This window comes from Phoca vitulina, unplaced genomic scaffold (assembly GCF_004348235.1).
Source record: "Phoca vitulina isolate PV1807 unplaced genomic scaffold, GSC_HSeal_1.0 scaffold13, whole genome shotgun sequence".
Taxonomy (NCBI): Eukaryota; Metazoa; Chordata; class Mammalia; order Carnivora; family Phocidae; genus Phoca; species Phoca vitulina.
This window is the reverse complement of record NW_022589716.1, coordinates 8336748-8357318: the sequence shown is the minus strand read 5'-3', so window position 1 is coordinate 8357318 and position 20571 is coordinate 8336748. Positions and strand designations below refer to the sequence as shown.

General features: G+C 61.0%; 3 protein-coding genes across 5 annotated transcripts; 1 reads left to right on the top strand and 2 right to left on the bottom strand.

Annotated features, from left to right (window-relative positions):
* Positions 1-106: 106 nt before the first annotated feature.
* Positions 107-5535, top strand: IFRD2 (interferon related developmental regulator 2). Of its 3 annotated transcripts, XM_032411329.1 has the most exons (12): positions 405-645; positions 2576-2695; positions 2782-2866; positions 2973-3097; positions 3183-3340; positions 3505-3555; positions 3642-3820; positions 3907-4012; positions 4337-4474; positions 4560-4688; positions 4769-4864; positions 5001-5535. In XM_032411329.1, the coding sequence occupies exons 1-12, from the start codon at positions 588-590 to the stop codon at positions 5079-5081; spliced, it is 1326 nt and encodes a 441-aa protein (XP_032267220.1). In that variant the 5' UTR covers positions 405-587; the 3' UTR covers positions 5082-5535. The 3 variants fall into 3 exon arrangements, with proteins under 3 accessions (XP_032267222.1, XP_032267220.1, XP_032267221.1); XM_032411331.1 differs by lacking the exon at positions 3907-4012 and having other exon boundaries at positions 107-645; XM_032411330.1 differs by lacking the exons at positions 2782-2866; positions 2973-3097.
* A 537-nt stretch (positions 5536-6072) lies between these two features.
* LSMEM2 (leucine rich single-pass membrane protein 2) lies at positions 6073-9819 on the bottom strand. Its single transcript, XM_032412140.1, has 5 exons — positions 9744-9819; positions 9391-9480; positions 6678-6788; positions 6399-6584; positions 6073-6230 (listed from the first exon to the last, which is right to left on the bottom strand). Exons 1-5 carry the CDS (start codon positions 9817-9819, stop codon positions 6097-6099), a joined length of 597 nt encoding a protein of 198 aa, XP_032268031.1. The 3' UTR covers positions 6073-6096.
* Positions 9820-10750: 931 nt separating this feature from the next.
* On the bottom strand, positions 10751-19798 carry SEMA3B (semaphorin 3B). Its single transcript, XM_032411328.1, has 19 exons — positions 19751-19798; positions 18083-18272; positions 17592-17778; positions 16713-16870; positions 16484-16546; positions 15956-16075; positions 15783-15876; positions 15497-15616; positions 14500-14645; positions 14297-14408; positions 14111-14180; positions 13890-14034; positions 13340-13559; positions 13002-13093; positions 12871-12912; positions 12474-12631; positions 12316-12371; positions 12082-12221; positions 10751-11595 (listed from the first exon to the last, which is right to left on the bottom strand). Exons 3-19 carry the CDS (start codon positions 17698-17700, stop codon positions 11194-11196), a joined length of 2247 nt encoding a protein of 748 aa, XP_032267219.1. The 5' UTR covers positions 17701-17778; positions 18083-18272; positions 19751-19798; the 3' UTR covers positions 10751-11193.
* Between the last annotated feature and the right edge of the window lie 773 nt (positions 19799-20571).

Sequence of the window (20571 nt, the reverse complement as noted above, 5' to 3'; positions counted from 1 at the left end):
TAAGGTTTGACTGTTCACCCAGCTCTACCAAGCCCCACGCTCTTCCTGTCGCGAATGTTCAGCCTCAGTGCCAAGAAATGCCGGTCCTGCCTGCCGTGGTAGGCTGTTCCAAGGCGGCAGCTTCAGAGTTAACTACTGTGCAGGGATGCACATGTAACGGGGGGCGGGGGGAGGGGGGGCGCGGCGTGTGCGCAGGGCATTGTGGGTACATAGTTCAGCTAGAGCGTCGTGGGCTTTTGGGTCTCTGAAGTAGACTACAATTCCCGAGGTGCTCTGCGCTCAGCCGGCCTGCGGTCATCTGCGCGCACAGCCCCCTGGGATTAGTAGTTTCGGCCGCGTGGATGTGGGCCTGAACCCAATGGCCAAGAACTCGCCTTCCCGGCCACCCATTTAGCAGGGCGGGGCGCCCCGACCCGTTTGGCAGGGCGGGGCGCCTCGCGAAGATGGTGTCGCGTGTGGCGTGTGGCTCCCGTCGTCTGCCCAAGTCCCAGCTTAGCCCACCGACCGGCGTCTTGCCGGTCTGGAATCCTTGTCCGCCGGGTCCCTGACCCCGCGCCCTCCGCGCGCCCGCGCTCCTGATTCCCGGCATGCCCCGCGCCCGTAAGGGCAGCGCGCCCCGCAAGGGCAGCCAGCGCCGCGGAGCGGGTAAGTGGGGAGCTGCTAATGAACGGCGAGCGGGGGTCCTGCGTGGCTTTCTTGTCGGTGTCCTGGAGGGTCCTGGGCGGAGACTCCTGCCTCGACCAACCTGGCGCTGCGTCCCGCAGCTCCCCCGCGGCCCGCACGTGCCCCAGGAGGCAGCGGCCACGTGGGTGTCCAACTTGAGCGCACTCCTTGCGGCTCAGGATCTCACGTTACCGGTCCTAAACCGGTGGTCGCCTCCCCTTGTCAGTTTCCCCCATTGCCGCTCCACCCCAGTTGCCTCCTCTGGTGGACAAACCGCTGGACAGAGCAGGAAGCCTGCCCCCTCGCCACTCCCTGGTGCTTTCCTGGACTGGACTAGGAAATTGGTGGGAGGCCTAGCCTGCCGGGGAGTACTGAGGGGGGCGGCGATGGGGAAGTTGCAATATTCCGGCTTTGGTGGGCCTGGCACGAGAGGGTTGGGGAGTGCCCTGGAGCCTGAGGCAGGAGACTTATCAGCTTCGAACAGGAGTGTGTCTTGGTGCAGTAAACACGTATGTTTACTCTGCAGGAATGGGGTGCCTGTTAGGCACAGCTCAGACCTGGCCACAACCCTAATAGGACTTGGGTGTGGGGATATCTAAGAGGGTAGCGACATTCCAGAAGGACTGGTGCTGGGGGACAAGTTCATTAAATGGTGCCAGCCCCAGATTTAGGAACCAAGGAATCCTGGAGGGGCTTCTGGGTGAATCGTGGGAAGGTGAAGAAGAGAGCACTATGCAGAGGGAAAAAGTTGTGCATAGGCCTGGCATTTGGAGGGAGCAAATGAGGGAGGCTGGGCTGCTTTGACTGGTTAGGGTAGTAAGAGAGGAGGTGAGCAGAGACCTGCATGTGTGCTGGACTTTGTCCAGCAGGCACGTGGAGTATTTAGTTCCTGAGAAGTAGGATCAGCCTGGTGACCGGTCCCATCTGGGGCTCTGTTGCAGCAGCTGCCTTTGCCAAAGTCAGCCCCTGGCCCTGGGCAGAACCCACACACAGGAGTGTACGTTTTGCTGACCATGACATTTTCCTGTGTTTACCTATTTTCCGGGACTCATGCGGTCAGGGGCCACTCCACTTTCTGCATTTCCCAGGGTTAGGAGGGTGCTGTGTGTGTCCATTCACCCAGGGCTAAAGGCCTGGGATGGTCAAGGGGGAGCTCAGAAGAGAGTATGCTTAAAGCCTGGGGCAGTCACCCACATCCACTAGGAGCTGGGCTTCTGCCCCAGGGCAGATAGGTGATGTTGGCCCACAGAAGAGCCATAACTAGTTGCTTGTTTAGTTATTGTCTTTACTTACTATACCAAAAGAGTCTTTTAGCATCTCTGTTTTGCAGATGAAGAAATTGAGGGGGTAAAGGCTAGACATTTGACTTGGTTACACCCCTTTTAAGATAGGGAGCTGGAATTTGAACGCTCTGTCTGTCTGTATATATTCTATATATACAAATCCTACAATTAAGCCCCTGATCTTTGCCCTGGCCATTTTTAGGCATAATCTGGGCTAGTGGCTGAGCTCCCCCAGGATTTGCCTAGAAATGCCCCCACTCCAGGCTCAGCCACAGGCTTAGGTGGGGCCTATGCAGCCCCTTCTGCCTCTACCAGGCTCACAGTCTCCTTCTTAAAGCAGGCTATAGTCTCAGGGAGGCTCTACTCACCAAGCCTGCCAGGTTTTCCTAGGCTGGGCCTTGTGCCTGATGTTCTCCAGCTGATGGACCTCATTCCCTTTCTCCTTCCTAGCTTAATGTCCCCTGCATCAGCCCCAGTGCCTCCCACCTCAGTCTCTGTTTTCTCATCTGTGAGAGGGGCAGGATTCTGTTCTTGTGGGGTCATGAGGTTGGGTGAGGTACCCCCCCCAGCCATCACTCATCAATGGAGGCAGGCCAAGTGCTACCACAAGTGTGTTCGACCCTCCCCAGGTGCCCGGAGCAGTACCCAAGCTGACTCAGGTTCGAGTGAGGATGAGGCCGTCAGTGAGGCCCGCAGCACCACCAGTGAATGCCCCAGCCTTCTTAGCACCGCCGCAGAGGACGGCCTTGGTGAGAGCGGGTGGGAGTTTGGCAGGGACTCTGTGGGGATTCCCTGGGGTAGGGCAAGACGCAGGGCTGACCAGCTGGCCTTGCAGGGGGGGATGCCGTGGATGAGCAGGGCCAGCAGGAAGACCTTGAGGAGAAGTTGAAGGAGTATGTGGACTGCCTCACAGATAAGAGGTACCCCTGACTGCCAGCCAACCCCCACACCCGTGTCCCTGCTCAGCCCATGCCAAGTGTGACCCAGTAGGGCTGGCCCACAAGGTCCCCTCTGTTCATCCCCCAGTGCCAAGACCCGGCAGGGTGCTCTTGAGAGCCTTCGCCTGGCCCTGGCATCCCGCCTACTCCCTGACTTCTTGCTGGAGCGCCGCCTCACCCTGGCCGATGCCTTGGAAAAGTGCCTCAAGAAAGGTTGGGCCCTGGGGGCTCATGGGAGACCTGAACTGGCTGGGTACTGACCCTTGCTACATGGGCTGACCAGAAAGCCTTCCTGCAGGGAAGGGCGAGGAACAGGCGCTGGCCGCTGCCGTGCTAGGCCTGCTGTGTGTGCAGCTGGGCCCTGGACCCAAGGGCGAGGAGCTCTTTCACAGCCTGCAGCCCCTCCTGGTGTCTGTGCTCAGTGACGGCACAGCTAGCCCTGCTGCCCGGCTCCACGTGAGTGTTTCAGGCTCGGTGACATCCTCCCTCCCCTAGTCCCCGAGCAGAAAGGAGGTGGGTTCCACCTGCCTTCAGGCTCCCCTACTCTGAGGGTGAGACCTGTGGCCGGGAACCCAGGCTCACTCTCTGACCGTGGCATGGCTTTGCCCCCCTTCCCACAGTGCGCTTCTGCTCTTGGCTTGGGGTGCTATGTGGCTGCTGCCGATGTCCAGGTAAGTGGCCTCTGGGCACAGGTAATAGAGCACCTAGACCCTAGCTCTGCCCCTGAGCCATTCCCACTGGCTCCCTGTGTCCCTAGGACCTGGTGTCTTGCCTCAACTGCTTGGAAAGCGTTTTCAGCCGGTCCTGTGGTGTGGGCGGCTCCACGGCCCCCGTGGTCCCTGCCAGCCTGCATGGCCTGCTCTGCGCTGCCCTGCAGGCCTGGGCATTGCTCCTCACTGTCTGCCCCAGCGCCCACGTCAGCCACATCCTGGACAGGTAAGAGCGACTGCTCGCTGCGAGTGGGAGGGGAAAGGTGACGAGGCCCCCCAGCCCACACGTAGCTCAGCCTGCCCCTTCCCCAGGCAGCTGCCCCGGCTGCCCCAGCTCTTGTCCAGCGAAAGCGTGAACCTGCGAATCGCTGCCGGCGAGACCATCGCACTGCTCTTTGAGCTTGCCCGGGACCTTGAGGTGTGAGGGGGGGGAAGGGAAGGGAGGGGGCCTCCTGACACCACCTGGCCAACCGAGGCTGGAGGCAGGGGACGCCACAGGAGATAGGGCAGCCTTGGGTCATGACGGAGGGGAGGTAGCCCTAACACAGACTCAGACACCGGGTGCCGCGGTGGGGGCTCTGAGCAGGGGTGTCTGGCCCACTAGGGGCCAAGAAGGGATTCAGGGGGACCAGGCGGAGGAGGAAGCCGTTTCTTCCGTGAGAAGAAGGGTTTGGGCAGTCCCGTGTGAGAGCCTGCAGAGCCTGGGCCCCTGCTCACACACCCTCCGTTGCTCGCACTGCAGGAGGACTTCCTGTACGAGGACATGGAGGCCCTGTGCAGTGCCCTGCGGACGCTGGCCACCGACAGCAACAAGTACCGCGCCAAGGCTGACCGCCGGCGTCAGCGCTCTACCTTCCGCGCCGTGCTGCACTTCGTGGAGGTACGTGTGAGAACGTGTGTCCTGGGGAGAGTGCTCCCCGGACACCGCCGCCAAGCCCTGGTCTGTGGGTCCCTCTACGCTGCAGGGCGGTGAGTGTGAGGAAGAGTCCGTCCGCTTTGGCCTCGAGGTGCTCTATGTGGACAGCTGGGCCCGGCGCCGTGTCTATGCCGCCTTCAAGGACGTGCTGGGATCGGGCATGCACCACCACCTCCAGGTGGGAAGACGGACGGGCAGGGGGTACCCAGCTTGGCTCTTTTGGACCAGCCTGAGCTCACTGCCCGTTTTGTCCCCCAGAACAATGAGCTACTCCGTGACATCTTTGGCCTGGGCCCCGTGCTGGTGCTGGATGCCACTGCCCTGAAGGCCTGCAAGATCTCACGTTTTGAGAAGGTCTGCACCCTTGGGCACCTTTCTCTTCCCTCCACTCCCATGGCCTCGAGGCCCGGAGCTCTGCAGGGGCTGGGGGGAAGGGCCCGGGCCTCCCGTTCCCCGGCTCACCAGAGCCTCCCTCCTGCCCCCACTCCAGCACTTGTACAACGCCGCTGCCTTCAAAGCGCGGACCAAGGCGCGCAGCCGCGTGCGGGACAAGCGGGCAGACGTCATCTGAGGCGGGGCCGGCCGAAGGGGAGACCGAGCGCACCCGCGCCTGCGTTTTTAACAGAAGACACTGCAACACCTGGTCCCTGCCAGGAATTGTCGCTTTATTTTTTTAATGACAAAACCAAAAACAGACACGGCGGGGGGGGGGGGGGGGGGTTGGCGGCGGCCAGGGCAGTCGGGGTCCTGGCCCCTTGCCCCTGCACACGGCGCTGTGGCCTCTCCCCGCCCTGTCCCAGGCCCAGCCAGATGTGTGCTTGTCCCAGAGCTGGGGGGCACACAGTAGGAGGGCTGTCCTTTTCTCTCCTTTCTCGGGCCCTGCTCCTCTGGGATGACCCACTTCCTTGAGGGGAATGGCATCTGCACAAAGGGCACCAAAACAGGCGGGGACACGAGGCTACCTGGAATGGATCTATATGCTGATTTTTAAAGATTATTAGAGATAATTAAACTGAATGCTCAGCCTTCTGTGGCCCTTAGCTCTGGGTGTTTCTGCCTGCCCTCCCACCCACCACCACCCTGGGTCTCCCCGTGCCATCTCCATCTCACCATTGCCCTCCCAGCCCGTCTCCTCAGGTGGCCCTCCTCCCTGTACTTGGAGCTCTGCCTGCTTGAGTGCTGCGGCTGGACCCCCGCTGGGAGGCCTGGCAGAGTTTGGGCAACTGGGGTGGGGGCAGCTATTTCTAGACTTAAACCTGCTGTCTGCGGGAAGCCAGAGGCTGCTGACAGGCCATGGAAGGAGCCAGGAGGCTGGTGTAACTTCCTCTGACCTTGGGCCAGAGTGTGTGCAGGGGCAAGGGGCCAGGACCCCGACAAAGCAGGGCCTTGGCACCAGAAAACCTGGCCAGGCCTGGCCTGAAGACAGGAGAGGCGGGTAGCTGAGGGGTCAGGTTAGTCTCTTGTACAAAAACCTCACCAAGGAAGTAGTGTGGAGCCGTGGGTAAGGAGAAACCTGCCTTGGCCACTTTATTCCCACGCCCCCCCCCCCACACACACACCCCTAAGCCCCGGGTCCAATTGGTATCTCAGCTGGGTGCTTGGGCCTCACTGGAGTTGAGCCTCCGCAGCTGGCTGAGGCTGGCAAGCCGGAGTTTGAGTAGCGTCTCCTCCTGGGTGTGCAGTGTGTACGCCAGCATGCGGAGGGACTCGCTCTGCAGAACTGGGGACAGGCGGGGGTGGGGGATTATCAGACCACGGGCCGCCCCACAGCTCCCCACCCTTTGCTGCCTCAGCGGGGGCAGCTGCCCCTCTGACCGTGCAGAAGGGCCTTCGGGTCCCAGCTCCTCGCCCTCGGTTCCCACTTGCTTCCCACGCGGGCCGCCCGTACCGCTCAGGTAGACAGCCAGGATGGCGAGTGCCAGGCAGGTGAGCGCCAGCAGAGCCAGCAGGACCAGGACGCCTCCCCTGCCTCGCCCGGGGCCGCAGCCAGCCTGGGCGCACAGTGACGGTGGCAAGATGCCCAGGAGCTCGTCCCATGGCTGCGCCGCCTCGGCCGGGTAGGGGCGCAGCGCACCTGGGGGGCAGATGGGGCATCAGGAGGTTAGGGGTTGTATCTGCCCTCCTCCCCTCTGCCAGTACGTCCGTCCCGCTGCCCCGCCCCGCTCACCTCCGCCGTGGAGGTCGCTGATGGACTCCACCTGGTGCAGGCGCACTTCCTGTATGTGGTTGGGGGCCAGTGGCGCCCTGCTCCTGGGGCTCAGTGTCAGTGCCACGGTGTCTGCTGGGACAGTGCAGGGCTGATTCAGCCAGCAGGTCACCCCCCTCCCTTCTTTGAGGTGGCTTACAGCAGCAGCGGGACTCAGAGAAGATGGGAAAGGACAAAGGGACGTTGGCTCCAAATGCCCTGAAACCCAACTCAGGGATGACCCTTGATTTGGAGCCAGGATGACCTCAGAACCCCACAGGCCTGTTAACACCCACAGTAGCAGGAGGTACATTTGACTTGCTCACTTCTGTTTGCTCCCAAGCACCGCAAAGACTTTCAGGCATTCCTCTGCTTGCTCATTCCTAAAGAGCTTTTCAGCCTTGGAGGACTAAACCCATGGCGCATGAAATTCATCCTTGCCTCTGATGCTATCAGTTTTCCCTGCAGACCCTGCGAGTTAGCCATCAGGCCAGATCCAGGGTCTGGTACCTTGGCATGCCCAGCAGAAGCAGCCCCTTCCTAGCTGGGTGCTGCTTGTCTCTTGTGGCCTTAGCTCTGCTTTAACGGCCTCCTCGAGATTTGTGATTCAGCTGTTACTTCTGGGAACCCTGCTGTTCCTGCTGTTTTCACTCAACATCCTAACCGGAGACCTGCCTTTGTTATCAAGCTGTTGCACATGTTTCTGAGGCCTCCCTTTGAGGCTGCCTGGGCATTTAGGTTGTTTCCAGTTCCCTTCAGAAGTTAATAACCCCGAGGAAAGGACATGCATCAGTGAGTATGAAGGTTTTTCCCAATTTCCTAATCGTTAATAAGGACAGATTCCTAGAAGCAAAATTACTGGCTTAAAGAGCAGGGGCTTTTTCTTTAAGCCGTCATCAGACTGTCCTTCAGAATGACTATCCATAGCCCCCAGAAGGGTACATCGCCACCATTAGGCTTTTTCATTGAAAAAAAAAATTACAGGGGCGCCTGGGTGGCTCAGTCGTTAAGCGTCTGCCTTCGGCTCGGGTCATGATCCCGGGGTCCTGGGACCGAGCCCCGCATCGGGCTCCCTGCTCCACGGGAAGCCTGCTTCTCCCTCTCCCACTCCCCCCTGCCTGTGTTCCCTCTCTCGCTGTGTCTCTCTCTGTCGGATAAATAAAATCTTTAAAAAAAATCTGAGCCACCCAGGTACCCCCCCAAAAAAAATCTTAAAAAAAAAGAAAAATTACATACATACATGCGTACACATATGTTTGCCAAACTGGGAGATGAGGAAAGGCCTTTGACCTATTCAATGGGGTTTCTTTGCCTAAAGTGCCTTCCTTATCCATTCCCAGCCTCTGCCCACTTAGTCACTGGGGTCTCTGTACTTTTCTTGTGATTTTACTTATTTTTAGACCCATCAAAAGTATTTTGTGATTTCTAAAAATTATATTTTATGTCTTTTCCTTTTTTTTTTTAAATCTTGGCCCCTTGAATCTCCAGATACCCAGCTGGATGCTAGATAACAAAGTAGGGGGGGCATTGAGGGAATGCCTCCTGATAGGGGCAAGAGTGATTGGACTCTCTGAGTCTATCACTTTCAGAACAGTAACTCAGCCTTTGTGATTTGTTTGAAACTGGCCCTTGACGTGTCCCAAAGTAAAATGAGATGCTGCCAGTCATGTTTGGGTGATGGGTTGGGGGTCATATTAAATTCCTCTCTGCACTTGGCTCTGCTTCCTCACACTTTTTTTTTTTATATTTATTTTAGAGAGAGAGTGTGTGCCTGTGCACACAAGTGGGGGGAGGGGCAGGAGAGGGAGAGAATCTCAAGCAGGCTCTGACTCTCTGCTGAGCGCAGAGCCTGACACAGGGCTCAGTCTCACCACCCTGAGATCATGACCTGAGCAGAAATCCAGAGTTGGCCACTTAACGGACTGAGCCAATCAGGCGCCCCTTCCCCACACTTTCTAAGTTGAACTTGGTTTCTGCTCATTCCCAGGAAAAACATGGTAAACATTGTTGTTAGGATCCCAAAAGGAGGCAAACATCCCCCACCACTACTGGAGGCTAGGCGCCCCCCATCCAGTTGAAATGTTGAGTATGTGATAAGGGAGTTGGCCAGCTGGGCCAGGCTGGAGCGGGGAGCAGCTTGTCATCCCTGCTCTGGCCCCTCTGAACCTCGGTACTTCTTGCATGCAGGGGGGCAGTTAGGGGAGTGGCCACTAAAGTCTTAACTAGCTATCAGTCGAGCCAGGCCAAGGGATCCCAACTAATGGTTGGGTCCATTTAGGCTCAAGTCAGAGGAGGCCAGAGATCTATCCACTCCCAGTCTCTGGGCCACATGCGCAAATGCTTCCTGGGACCGAGGCCCGACGGATCCCAGCTTCCTCCCTGAATGAAGAGGTGAACCGGCCGGCGTCTGCCCTGCCCACACCCACTTGGACACGGCCTGTAGTTGACGAGGTGGCTCCCCCCAATCCCTCCCTGTCCTTAGCAAGGGAGACAGGCAGGGCCCGAGGGGGAGGTGGGGTTCCAGACATGGTAAGCCCTTTCTCCATGCATGGGGGGCAGGTCCCTTTACTCATGCTGGGACATGGTGATTGATGACTAGTCAAGGAAGTGAGGTCAGCGGGATGGGGCAGGGTTGCTCCGTGATTCACGGGGTCACAGGACTGGGGCCTTGCCCTCCCCCATAATCCTCTCCTACCTTCTTGGGTCTCCTCAGGCATGGCACGCGGTGGGCAGTTGGGGGGCTGATAATAGCACCCAGTAGCAGGACAGATGAAGGCAGCGGTGGCTCCTCAGAGCCTGGGGAAGGCTAGCCGCCTCCCAGCCTGGGCCTAAAATAGGCCTGAGCTCAGCCCACTGGGCTATATTTAGAGGGGGCAGCTCTCAGCCACTGGAACGGGCGGAGTGACCCACATGGGCCAGCCTGGACTATCTAGCTGGTGATGGAGCTCCACTAATGCAGGTGTCCAGGGTCTTTCCTGGGGAACCCTGCCACCCCCATATATGCATAGGCCTTGGTGTCTTTATCCAGACAAGCTGCCTCATGCTCACCTCCAGCAATGCCCCACATGGCAGCTGAGACCTGTGCCTCTCCACCCCCAAAGACCCCTACTCCAAGTTGGGTCATCTCTACTCCAAACAAATGGACAAGCACCTATACCCGTGTGACCTGCTGGCCCCAGGGATTGGGGTGATGGATAACTGGAGCCCAGGCCATGAGGGCCCCCAAAGGGGGCGGAGACACACCTATCCATGCAGGCACTCATGTTGGTCAGTGGGCAAACTTAGATTGAAGATTGGGATTTCTATTAATAAGCTTACAAGCTTGGGTAAGGGATTGCCCCCTCTCTGACCTCCATTTTCTCATCTGTAAAACAGGAATGACAATGGTTCCTCCCTGGCACGGGACACATGAGAATGGAAATACAGCCACGTGTCGGAAGCCCTTAGCACAATGCAGTTTAGATCCTTCCTCCTCTCCAAGGGTATACAAGTCATCAATGTGTGAGGAGGCATGGTACCACTTACCCTTGAAGGGAGGAAGTGGCTAGGTTTAGGGCCCACCCTCTGCTATGGGACCCCCTAAGGCCCTCCCTCCCAACTGGGACAAAGCAAGACAATGAGCTCTACCTCCTTAAGCATCCCAAATCCATCACTTCACTGTATCACTGGCCTCCTTAATGTTCCTGCCACACAGCCACCTTGTTTCTGTCTCAGGGCCTTTCCACTGGCTGTCCCTTCCTAGAACGCTCTGCCCCCAGATACTCCCATGGCTGGCTCCTTGTCGTTTAGCTCAAATGTCACCCCCTCATTGATGCTATCTCACGTTATTTTACATATCACCAAATTTCATTTTCTTCATAACACTCAGCCAAGAAATCCTATTATTCAGAATACACTGTGTATGTCAGTAGGACCCCAAAAGGCCCCACAGAATCCACTCGGTCACATGAAAACCATCTTTAGTCCTCCCCACAGCATCCTCAGCAGAAACTGAGGTCTTGAGACCACGAGGAAGTTGCCCAAGGCCACACAGCAAGACCTGGCACCCGGGGTTGTGCGCTGGAGCCGTTCCAGCTTCGGCTGATAATGTGTTTATTGCATTAGTACAATCGGCCTGACCCACCCCACCCCCCACCGCTCAGCCTGTTCACAGCTTTCTGCTCATTGCCCAGGGAGGAGGGCCTTCCCCCGGGGTGGGCACTCCGGGCACCTCCTCCGCCCAGGTCGTTGCTCTGGAGCCCTGCTTCTCTGCCTCCTCAGGATCAGCAGGACCCTGTGCCCGGCCCGGGCCGCCCCTCCCAGCGCTACATTCAAGGGTTATCCTCTGTTAATAAATAAGCCGGCGAGGCAGCCCCGCGGCCAGGGCCTGTCGGTCGGTCGGTCGGTGTCTCCATAGGCCAGGGACCAGTGTGCCGGGCCCCCAGCCGTGCGTCCCCCAGGGTCCGTCCTCCCGCTCCCGCCTGGAGTCTCCTTCCCTGTGCCCAGCGTGGAGGCCGAGTCACCAGCGCGCGGCGCTGCGCGGCCCCCGCTCAGCGCGCGGCTCGGGGGCGTGCCTTCGGCGGTTTCGGCCCTTCCTCCGCGGCTCGGGAGGCGGTGGGCGCGACTCGGGCGGCAGACGACACATTCGCAGGGAGCTAGCGCCACCGCCGCCCGGCTCCACCAGCTGCAGGAAGTCCCGGTACCAGAGCTTGGGGCCCGGAGGGGCGACGGGCGCAGCCTCCTCGGCCCGGGCCAGCCTTTCGGCCTGCGCGGCGCTCAGCACGTGCAGCGCCAGGCGACGCAGCGGCTGCGAAAAGCCCTGCTCCACAGCGGCGCACAGGTACACGCCGGAGTCCCCGCGCCGCAGCCCGCGCAGCAGCAGCCCCCGCGGCAGGCGCTCGGCGCGCTCCTCCACAGCCACCTGCGGGCCGGGCCAGCGGGAGGCGTGGGCGTCAGGGTCGGGAACAGGGAAACCCGGCTCCAGGCCGGGCCAGGAGAGGCGGCCGAGCGGGAGCAGGAAAGGGCGCCCGCAGGTGCACATTTGGAAGCTCGGTGCACTGGGACCGGTGGTCTAAAAGTGGATCCCCGTACGGGGCGGGTTCACCTGCACATGGCGGGGGGGGGGGGGGGGGGGGGGGGGGGGGGGGCTCAATAGGGGGGGGGGGGGCGGGGCTCCTCTCGGATGGGGTTGGGGGTGAGACGGAATGAGGCCTCAACAGGGTGTGGAGTGCAGGTAAAGGGACCAAACTGGACCTAGGGGCCTGGTTGAGCGGAGTCTCACTGGGCGGGGCCGGACCTGGTCTAGAGGTGGGAGCAGGCCGAGGGCCTCATTGGCTAGGGCGGGGCCTCCCCTGGATGTAGGGGCGGGACAAGGGCCTGTTGAGGAGGGGAGCGGCAGGAGGCTCACCTGGGTGCGGGCCGCCTCCCCTGCGTGCTGGAAGGTCCATTCCACTCGTGCCTGCAGCGAGCGGGGCTCACACTCCAGGAAGGCGCTGCCGCCTTCCACACCGAACACCTTCCGCTCCAGCAGTGTGGGATGGGAAGAGTCTGGGGAGGGCAAGGGATTTGTCAGAGTCAGGCAGGGCAGGGCAGGATGGGGCGTCTTCAAAGGCCGAGAAGTGGGGGCAGCTGGGGCACTCACCCCCTGAGCACAGCGTACTGGGGTCGCCGTTCTTCACGTCTTGCCGCCGAAACCGCCTGCGGGGAGGTGGGGGGGCAATATGGAATTTCCATGAGCCCTTCTTCGCTTAGCCGGGTGTGGCAAAGGACTCCGGGTGGCCCGCCCCCGACCCTGCCCACCTTTTAGCGCTGGGCTGGAAGCGCGTGCACGCGGCCCCGTCCCAGGCGCAGTAAGGGTCACGCGCCAGGCAGCATTCGGCGCAGGCGCGGCCGTGGGCAGCACAGCGGTGCAAGGGGATCTGGGCCACCGCGCTCCGCGAGGCTACGTACAGCTGGTGCTAGGGGGCACGAGGGGCTCCGGGCTGACCGAAGGCAGCCCTGTGCCCGCCTCCCATGGGTCAGAGATCCCTTACCCCACTTGACAGATGGGAACACTGAGGTCTCAGGTCACGCAGTCTAGCGAAGGCAGAACCTATACTCAAACCCGGGGCTTCGAACTACCAAGGGAGGCGTGGGGGTGGGGGCACCCGGGGAACGCACTGGGTCCCTTTTATCCCCAAGCCTTCTGGTCACTTACTCTCTTGGAAGAGATTTGCATGCTGGTGATAGCAGCCGAGTCCTGAGAGGGAGGAGGAGTGCTGGGATCAGGGATCAGTGGGGTGGGGTTACTCCAGGGAGGCGGGTGGGGCGGGGGGAGCTAGGCCTCACCTCAAACACGTGCAGCTCCTCCAAGAGCAGCCCCTCCCCGTTAGGCCGGCTGCCCTTGGGGACCGAGATCACCTTCAGCACTGTGCCAACATCTGCAAGGATGAGAAGGAGTGAGTGACTCCTTGCGTTCCCTGATAGCTAGGGCTGGGGGTCTCCTCACTTCTGAGGCCTTTACCCTCAGCATGGTTGGGTGGGTTGGAACAATAAGAGCAGCATCCAGAAGGAGATGGGGGCATAACCCAGGCAAAGATGTGGAGGTGAGACTGGACAGGGGCAGCTTCTAGTAACGGGCCAGAGTCTAGACTGGGTTTAATGGGTGATCATGGCAGGACACTGACCTGTGCCAATGAAGAGGACGTCGTAGTGTCCGTCAGCAGCTGCCACATGGTCTGCAGTGATCTGGGTGAAGGTGTACCCGGCACCCACTTGTAGGAAGAGAGGGCGCCCACCCACGGGCAGGACCGAATTGTACATGAGGGGGTGGTTCCGGGCAAACTGAATGACGTCATCAGGAAAGTCCTTGGTAGAACTGAAGGTGCCAAAGGTCTTGCTGGGGCACTGGGCGGTGGGGAGGAGGTGTGACAGGGATGTGAGTATGAGGGTCTGGTGGGCCCACAAGAGACCTCCAGGAACTGGGAGTGTGTGGGGGTGCTAACGGACAGAGCCTTGCCCTGGGAATCTGAAGGGAGAAGACCCAGCCTTGCCCTTGGGAGTCTTAGGCGGAAATGTGGCCTTTCTTTTAGAAGCCCTGCCTGATGAAGGTGATATTTATCCACCCAAGGATAACAAACAAGAGGAAGAAACCACATTCACCAAGAAGGTCCCAGGCCAAGTTCTCCACCCCTGAGACTTTAAGTGGGTTGTGGTGGGAATCCTGGGGCTACGCACCATGCCTGGCCGGGGGTAGGGGACACGGCCCTGATAGGACACCCACTGGTGCAGGGGCCCTTCCTTGTGTGCAAAGGGCCCCAGGAAGGCACGGCGCACATCGTTCATGCTGTACACGCACACTGCAGAGCCTCGCAAGACGGTGCTGTAGGCGAAGGCATGAGCAGAGTGAGGGGCCCCGCCGAGCCGGCCAGCCCCGCCCACGACTTCGTGCCCCTCACCTGGATGTGGAGAAGGCGGCATAGAGCAGCGGGCTCCAGCGGTCCCTCAAGGACAGCAGGAACACATCCTCTGTGGGGAAGGGGCCTAGTTGGGGGAGGGCACACAGCCCTCCGGGTGGCCGGGCTCCTGGGTCTGGGCCCCTGCGCTCCCTCTCCCCAACTCCACCCTCCACTCCGGGCACTCACGGAGCTGGTCGAAGTGCGTGTCACCCTCGACACCTGGCACAGAGCACACCAGACGCGCCTTCAGGAACGTGGTCCACTTGTTGACCAGGCTGCGCTGGCCGCCCACGTCATTCTGCAGGGTCACACAGAGGGCATGAGGCGGAGGCCCAGAGAGGCAAAAGGGCAGGGGCGCGGTCACCGGATGTGGCCCAGGGACTCCTCACCCGACAGATCTGGCCAACACGGGACACAGACAGGCGTCCCAGTGCTGGTGCAGCCTCCACTGCTGACTCCCGGAAGAAGAAGTAGACCTTGTCATCGTCGGGATTCTCGCTCTCTGGGATCCAAAAGACCTTGACAAACTTGGGCTCTAGCGGCAGGAGGTGTGAAGTCAGCAAGGTCCTGGCCCTGCACTCGTGGGACCCATATGCTCCCTCTCCTAACTCTGGTGCCCCCAGAAGCCTGTGGGGCGGCATCTGAGCACCCAGTCTCTAGGACCACGTTCATTGGGATGGATGGCACTGCACGCGGACAGGATCCGGAGGATCAGGACCTGTGAGTCAAGAAGCAGCCACGAGAGGGCAGCAGAGACCGAGGCTACCTGGACAGCAAGCCTCTGCCCTGGCCCCTGACAGCTCCCCAGGCCAGTGGGCCAAGAAAGGAGGGAGATGGCGGATCAGTTGTACCCGCACTCATGAATCTTCCTATTGAGCAGGAAGCAGATGCCCCCATTCTGCTCGGTCCCCTCACTCTTAGAACAAATGACTCGGACCTTGACAGCGCAGACCCCTTCTTCTTTCTCCTCTCACGGGTCTGTCTGTTCCTTGGCTTCTTCCTACCCAGGGTTCTTTGCACTGGTTGTCCTTTCCCTCAAACCTGCTGTGCTTTGGGAATTAGCTCACCCCCTCTCGTCAGCAGAGTGGCTTCCTCTCTTGTTCTCCCACCTGGTCTCCTTTTCCCTTTCTGTCTGTGCACTCACCAGTCTCGCGGCCATTGGAACCGATCTTATGATGTATTTGTTCTGAGTTCTGTGAACTCAAAGAGGGTGCGGGCCACACATCTTGTCTGCCCTGCAACCCCAGTACCTGGCACAGGACTGGACGCATGGTAGGTACAGTGAAACCCGGCTTGCACCCATTGCTCACTTCCGTTATGGGCCTTACTCGGCACCTACCCTGTTGGGGATGAGGGCCCCTCCCAAAAGCCCCACCAGCCTCTCACCGTTGAGCCAGCGGGAGTCGTGTGGTTCTGTCCGGAGACTTGGACGCTGGCCCAGGCTGCGGAAGATGGTGAAGTCCCGGCCCATGAGGTCTGCAGCCACCCCTGAGTACAGTTCTTCTCCTGCAGACAGGGCGAGCGCTGCTCAGCCAATCTGAAGGCTCTCGGTGGGGTTGGGGGGTGCTTGGAGAGCTCTGGGAGCTCCTTGGGAGTCAGTGAGGCCATGGGGGATCCCTGGGGCTCTCAGGAGGGTCGAGAGTCTCTGAGGGGCCCTAGCCTTCGGACTCACCCACCAGCACGGAGGCAGCCCGATGCCTCGGGTCATAAGGACTCTTGCCCTTGCCGTCCTCTAGCCTTCGAAGGTCCAGCCGGAGTATGGGCTCCTGGGAGGCAGGGGGCAGTTGTTACTTTCAGGCCCTTCTTCACCTCCCAGCCTCCCTCTCTGCCCAGATCTGGCCTTACCTCCAGCCGGTGGCCCACCTCCACAAATGCACAGGTTGGGTGGAAGGCCCCTGTGCCACAGGCCAGCAAGTGGGTGCGGTTGTAGGCGTGCAGCAACTTCACGAAGTTCATGCACTCAGTCTAGTGGGCGGGCAGGGCCAGGGACAGTGAGGCCTCCCCCAGGGAGGCAGGCTTAAGGGGTCCCAGCTCACCAGTGGCACCTCACCCCTTCCTCTCTTCTGCGTCAGTCCAGGCAAGCACCAACATGGGCCGCAGCGACCTGCGTGCCCTTGGTGACCAGCCCACAGCCCACCTCTCACCAGAAGGGGTGCATGGAAAAGCATAGGCCTGTACTGCCCCCTATGACTCAGAGGCCCCCAAGAAGAATCACATGAGCCTCCACCCTGAGTCACTACCTCCAAACTTCAGCCACCTCGACCCCCTGCCCCCATCCCAGCCAGAACAGGCAGGCCTCTGTCTTAGTGCTGCTGTCTTGTAAAGCGCGAGGGGCTGGCCTCCCCACTCCCACCCCCGGCAGCCGGCACTCACACCAATGTCCTTCCCCGCCCAGTTGCACTCCTCTCGCCATTCCACGGGGGCCGGCCAGGCCAGCTGCAAGGAGGTCGGGGGGAAGGGGACACAGGTCAGGGCCTTTGCATGTCTCCGGGCAGAGGGTGTCTTCTCAGGGGGCCCATCCCCCTGTGTCTCTCCAAGCAGTCTGGAGTGGGGTCCTGGGGCTCTTTCCCTAGGAAACACTGAGGCTGGGGGTCCCTTGCACCTTCTTGGCCCGCTTGCTGATATTGTCCAGGCTGAGGGAGGCCACATGGTTCTCGGCGCCCACAAACAGGCGTCCTCTTTCCTCATCCACCAGCAAAGCTTCGTAACAGCAGGTCCTCTCTAGCCTGAAGGTCCGGAGACCATGCCGGGCCTGGAGCTCTGCAGGGTAGGGACACCACTGAGGATTTGCCAGCCATGCTGGAAGCTTCCCCGAGACCCTGCCTGTCACTCTCACAGGTCATGGTTGTACATGTGACCTGGCCCACACACATGTGAGTTTACACGTGTGTGAGTTTACACTCGTGAAGGCAGGCCCACCCACGTGTGAAGCTTCCATGGTGGGCAGTGCAGCAACCCCCCAAGGGGAAAGCAGGTTGAACTCCTCGGGCAAGCTTGGACAAGCAGTGTCTGCAGGCGGGCGCATGGGGAGGCCCGGGTGCCGGGGGAGGCTGAGCGTGTCTGGAAAGCCAGAACCGCAAACCCAAAGTCGGGCTGAGGGTTCTCTGCCACCAGCCTGAGCTCAGTGAGATGCCACTGCTTAGTGACCGGTGACCGCCCTCCCGCGTAGGGGCGTGGGAAGGGGGCTCTGGCGGGCACCACACCTCAGCTTCCCTGGGGATGGGTCGTGGATGGGACACAGGCAGGATCTGTTGCCATGGGAACGGAAGGGCTCTTCCTGGGAAAGCCAGAGGAGAATGTGCGTGCAGAAAGTTTGGGGGCTGAGGCCAGGACAGGGTTAACTGGAGATGGCCTGAGAGTGCCCCCAGTCACACCCGGGCCAGTGGCACAGGGCAACAGCAAACGCAGTGCCCCCTACCCACACTGGGCCCCTCTCCTGCCCACCCTGAGCTGAGCCCTCCCGCCTGCCAGGTGCACCTACCTTGGAAGGAGAGCCGAAGGCGCGGGGGGCTGGGGCTAGCATCCCCCAGCACTGCCGCCCAGAGCAGGGCCAGGCCCGGGATCATGGCGGCCGCCCCGGCCCGCCCCATCCTGGCGGCTCAGGGTGCTCCGGGTTCAGCGGGCGCGTGTGGAGGAGCCTTGAGCCGCCCTGGACTCTGCCCCAGGATCTGGAAGAGAAGGAGCTGCAGCAAGGACGAGGGCGGGAGGCTTGGGGGGGGGGAGTCCCCAGGGATCAGATTACAGCCCCTAGGGGAAAGAGGCTGGGGGGTCACATTCCACTTCCGAGCTCTCCCCTCCCTCAGAGTGTGCCCTGCCTGGCCACAATCACAGACACACCCACGCTGGGCACACCCTCGGGGTCACCCCCACACTGGCAGGCGCCCGCCCCCCCACGTCACCCCCCCCCGGAACCCCCCCCCCCCCCCGCCAGACACACTCACAGGCATTAATTCACAAACTCTATGCGCCTACCCCACGCCAGCCTGGGACACAGGGGGACACAGACAAGGTCCCCATGCAGGAGGGGGCAGAATGCCAACAAGGACTCAGATCAGTGCAGTCATTTCAGAGGGCGCCCTGTGCGATGAGCAAAACAAGCCAGTCCTGGGAGTGAGAGCGGCGGGAGGGGGTCAGGCCTCGGCGGTGGCTGTGGACCCAGGGCCTACAGAGAAACAGAGGCACCTTTGGGGCTGGAGCTGGGGCCAATGGTGCGGGCGCCTGTGAATTTGAGTGTTCCTGAGGGTCCCTTTGTGTGCGTGCGTGCGTGCGTGTGTGCGTGCGTGTGTGTGTATGCGTGCGCGCGAGTGTATGCAGACAGGTGTGTCCATGCCTGTGACCGCGTGTGGCACGAGCGTTGTATTACACGTGTAGGTACATGGCATGCGTGTGCACTTTGCGTACGTGTGTACATGTGTGTCGTACACGTGTGCATGTGCGATTGTGTGTGCACGCACACGTGTATGCGTCTCTCTGGACATGCAGGTGGGCAAATACAACCCCAGCGGCAATCACTGCCTTCAACTCTGAGGCGCCTGAAAGCCCCTCCTCCGAGGAAGAAGTGTGTGCAGGCGCCCCAAGGCTTGTGCCCCCGCCCCGGGGCTGGACGGAAGCCTCCGCTTCTGCCTTGGAGGTGGCTCCCACTCGGATATAGCAGCCCCAGCTTCGTGCTTGACCTCTCTCTCCCCACCCGAGCCTGGAAGGGGCTGGTTACGCAGAAATTCTGTGAGCTCAGACTTCAGACCCAAGAGGAATCAAGTGGGGGGAGAGCCAGGGGTCTCAGGCAGCCTCTCTACCACACTGCAGGTGAGCTGCCTGTCCCTCTCTGAGCCTCCCCCGCCTCCGCGCCTCTCCCTCCCCTGCCTTTGCCCTCAGCCTTCCCCATCTTTGAGCCCCTCCACCTCTGCGCCAGAGCCCTTCCCCTGGACCCCTTCCATGGAGCCAGCATCTGGCCGCAATGCCCATCGTCCTTCCCAGAGCTGGCTGGGCAGGTGCTGGGCACAGGAGCCCTGGCGTGGGGCAAGGTCCTGGGGTGCCGTCAAGCAAGGGGCACGTTCCAGATCGCTCCCCACCCCCAAGCCCCTGTCCGGTTCCGCAGCTCCCGGACCCCTCCCGGGCTAGGACTCCCACCTCCCGCCGTCCCTCCACTGACACTTGCCACTGCTTCCGAGCCCGTGAGCTCTGCGATGCCACAGAAACCCGGCTGCCTTGCCACACTCCACCAGAACTCCGGCGGCAGTGCCTCTCCACCCCAGCCCCACCCGCCCTGGAGGAGGGGAGAAGCCTGGGGACCGTGGGGCACCCTCTGACGGCTCCTTTAAGGAGCAGCCCCCGCCTCCACCAAGCCGGCCGCCGCCCCACACGCCATCAAGTTTACGGGGTGGATCGGGTGACCAGGCAGGCAGCCTGGGTCAGCAGAGTTGGTGGCCTGGCCAGAGTGGAGCGGGCACAAGGGAGGGGTGACCCCTCCCCTGTCAGGCCTCAGGGCAATAGGGTGCGCCCAACAGCGGTCCAGCCCGGCCCAGGGCGGCCAGGCAAGGCGCAGGAAGAAGAAGAAGCCAGATAGGGGCCCCCTCCCCAGCCCCAGATGGCTCTGGGAACAGGCAGAAGGAACAGTAGGTCCAGGGGACTCGAGGTCCTCACCTGTCCCGACACAGCTGGAGAGCTGGAGGCGGGTAGTGAGGGGCTCAGCTGGGATGGGAGGGTTGGAGGGCCGGGCGAGAGGTTCTCCGGTGGAAGTCTGATGGGCCCCCAGTTCCGCCCCAGGCCTTCCTCACCACTTGAGCCGCTTCGTGCTGCCACCACCTGGCTGGCAGGGGCTGGGATGGCAGCAGTTGGGGCGGGAGGAGAGGGCCAGGCAGGCAGTCAGCAGATGGCAGAGGCCCACACGTTTCACGTCTGCACGGCAGGATGGAGGCCCATCCAGAGACCCCCTCCTGATAGGCGGTCCTGCATCTCTGCTGGGAGGTGAGGGGCATTCTGTGTGACCTGGGTGACTCAGGATGGGACCTCGGGGCCTCAGCTGGGAAGGGTCTTGGGATCTTGGCCTGAAGCTGAGTCTGGTGGACGACCCTATTCGTACTGCTAGGGGTCTACTCTGAAAGGGCCGAATGTTAACCATGGCTGAATGGGGCCCTCAGGTCAACGGGGCGAACGTTCAGGGCTTGAAGATGGGCTTTCAGTCCTCAATCCCCCTAAAAGGCATCTTCCTGCAACCTCCCCAAGGCTGGTTAGCAGCTCCTCAGTGGTCAGTGAGGAAGGTTGTAAGCTTCAAGGGCTGTGGCCCCTCTCCCCCCAGCTCTCCTGGAGTAACAGTATCTGTGCCCAGCCAGGGTGGGGCCGTGCCCTGCTTTCCTGAGTCTCAGGACCCAGTGTTCCTGGATTGGCCTGGCTGGCTGGCTGGCTGGCAGATGAAGGGAGGGGCTCAGTGGGAGGACCAGGAGCCTTCAGGAGGGGGAGTGGAA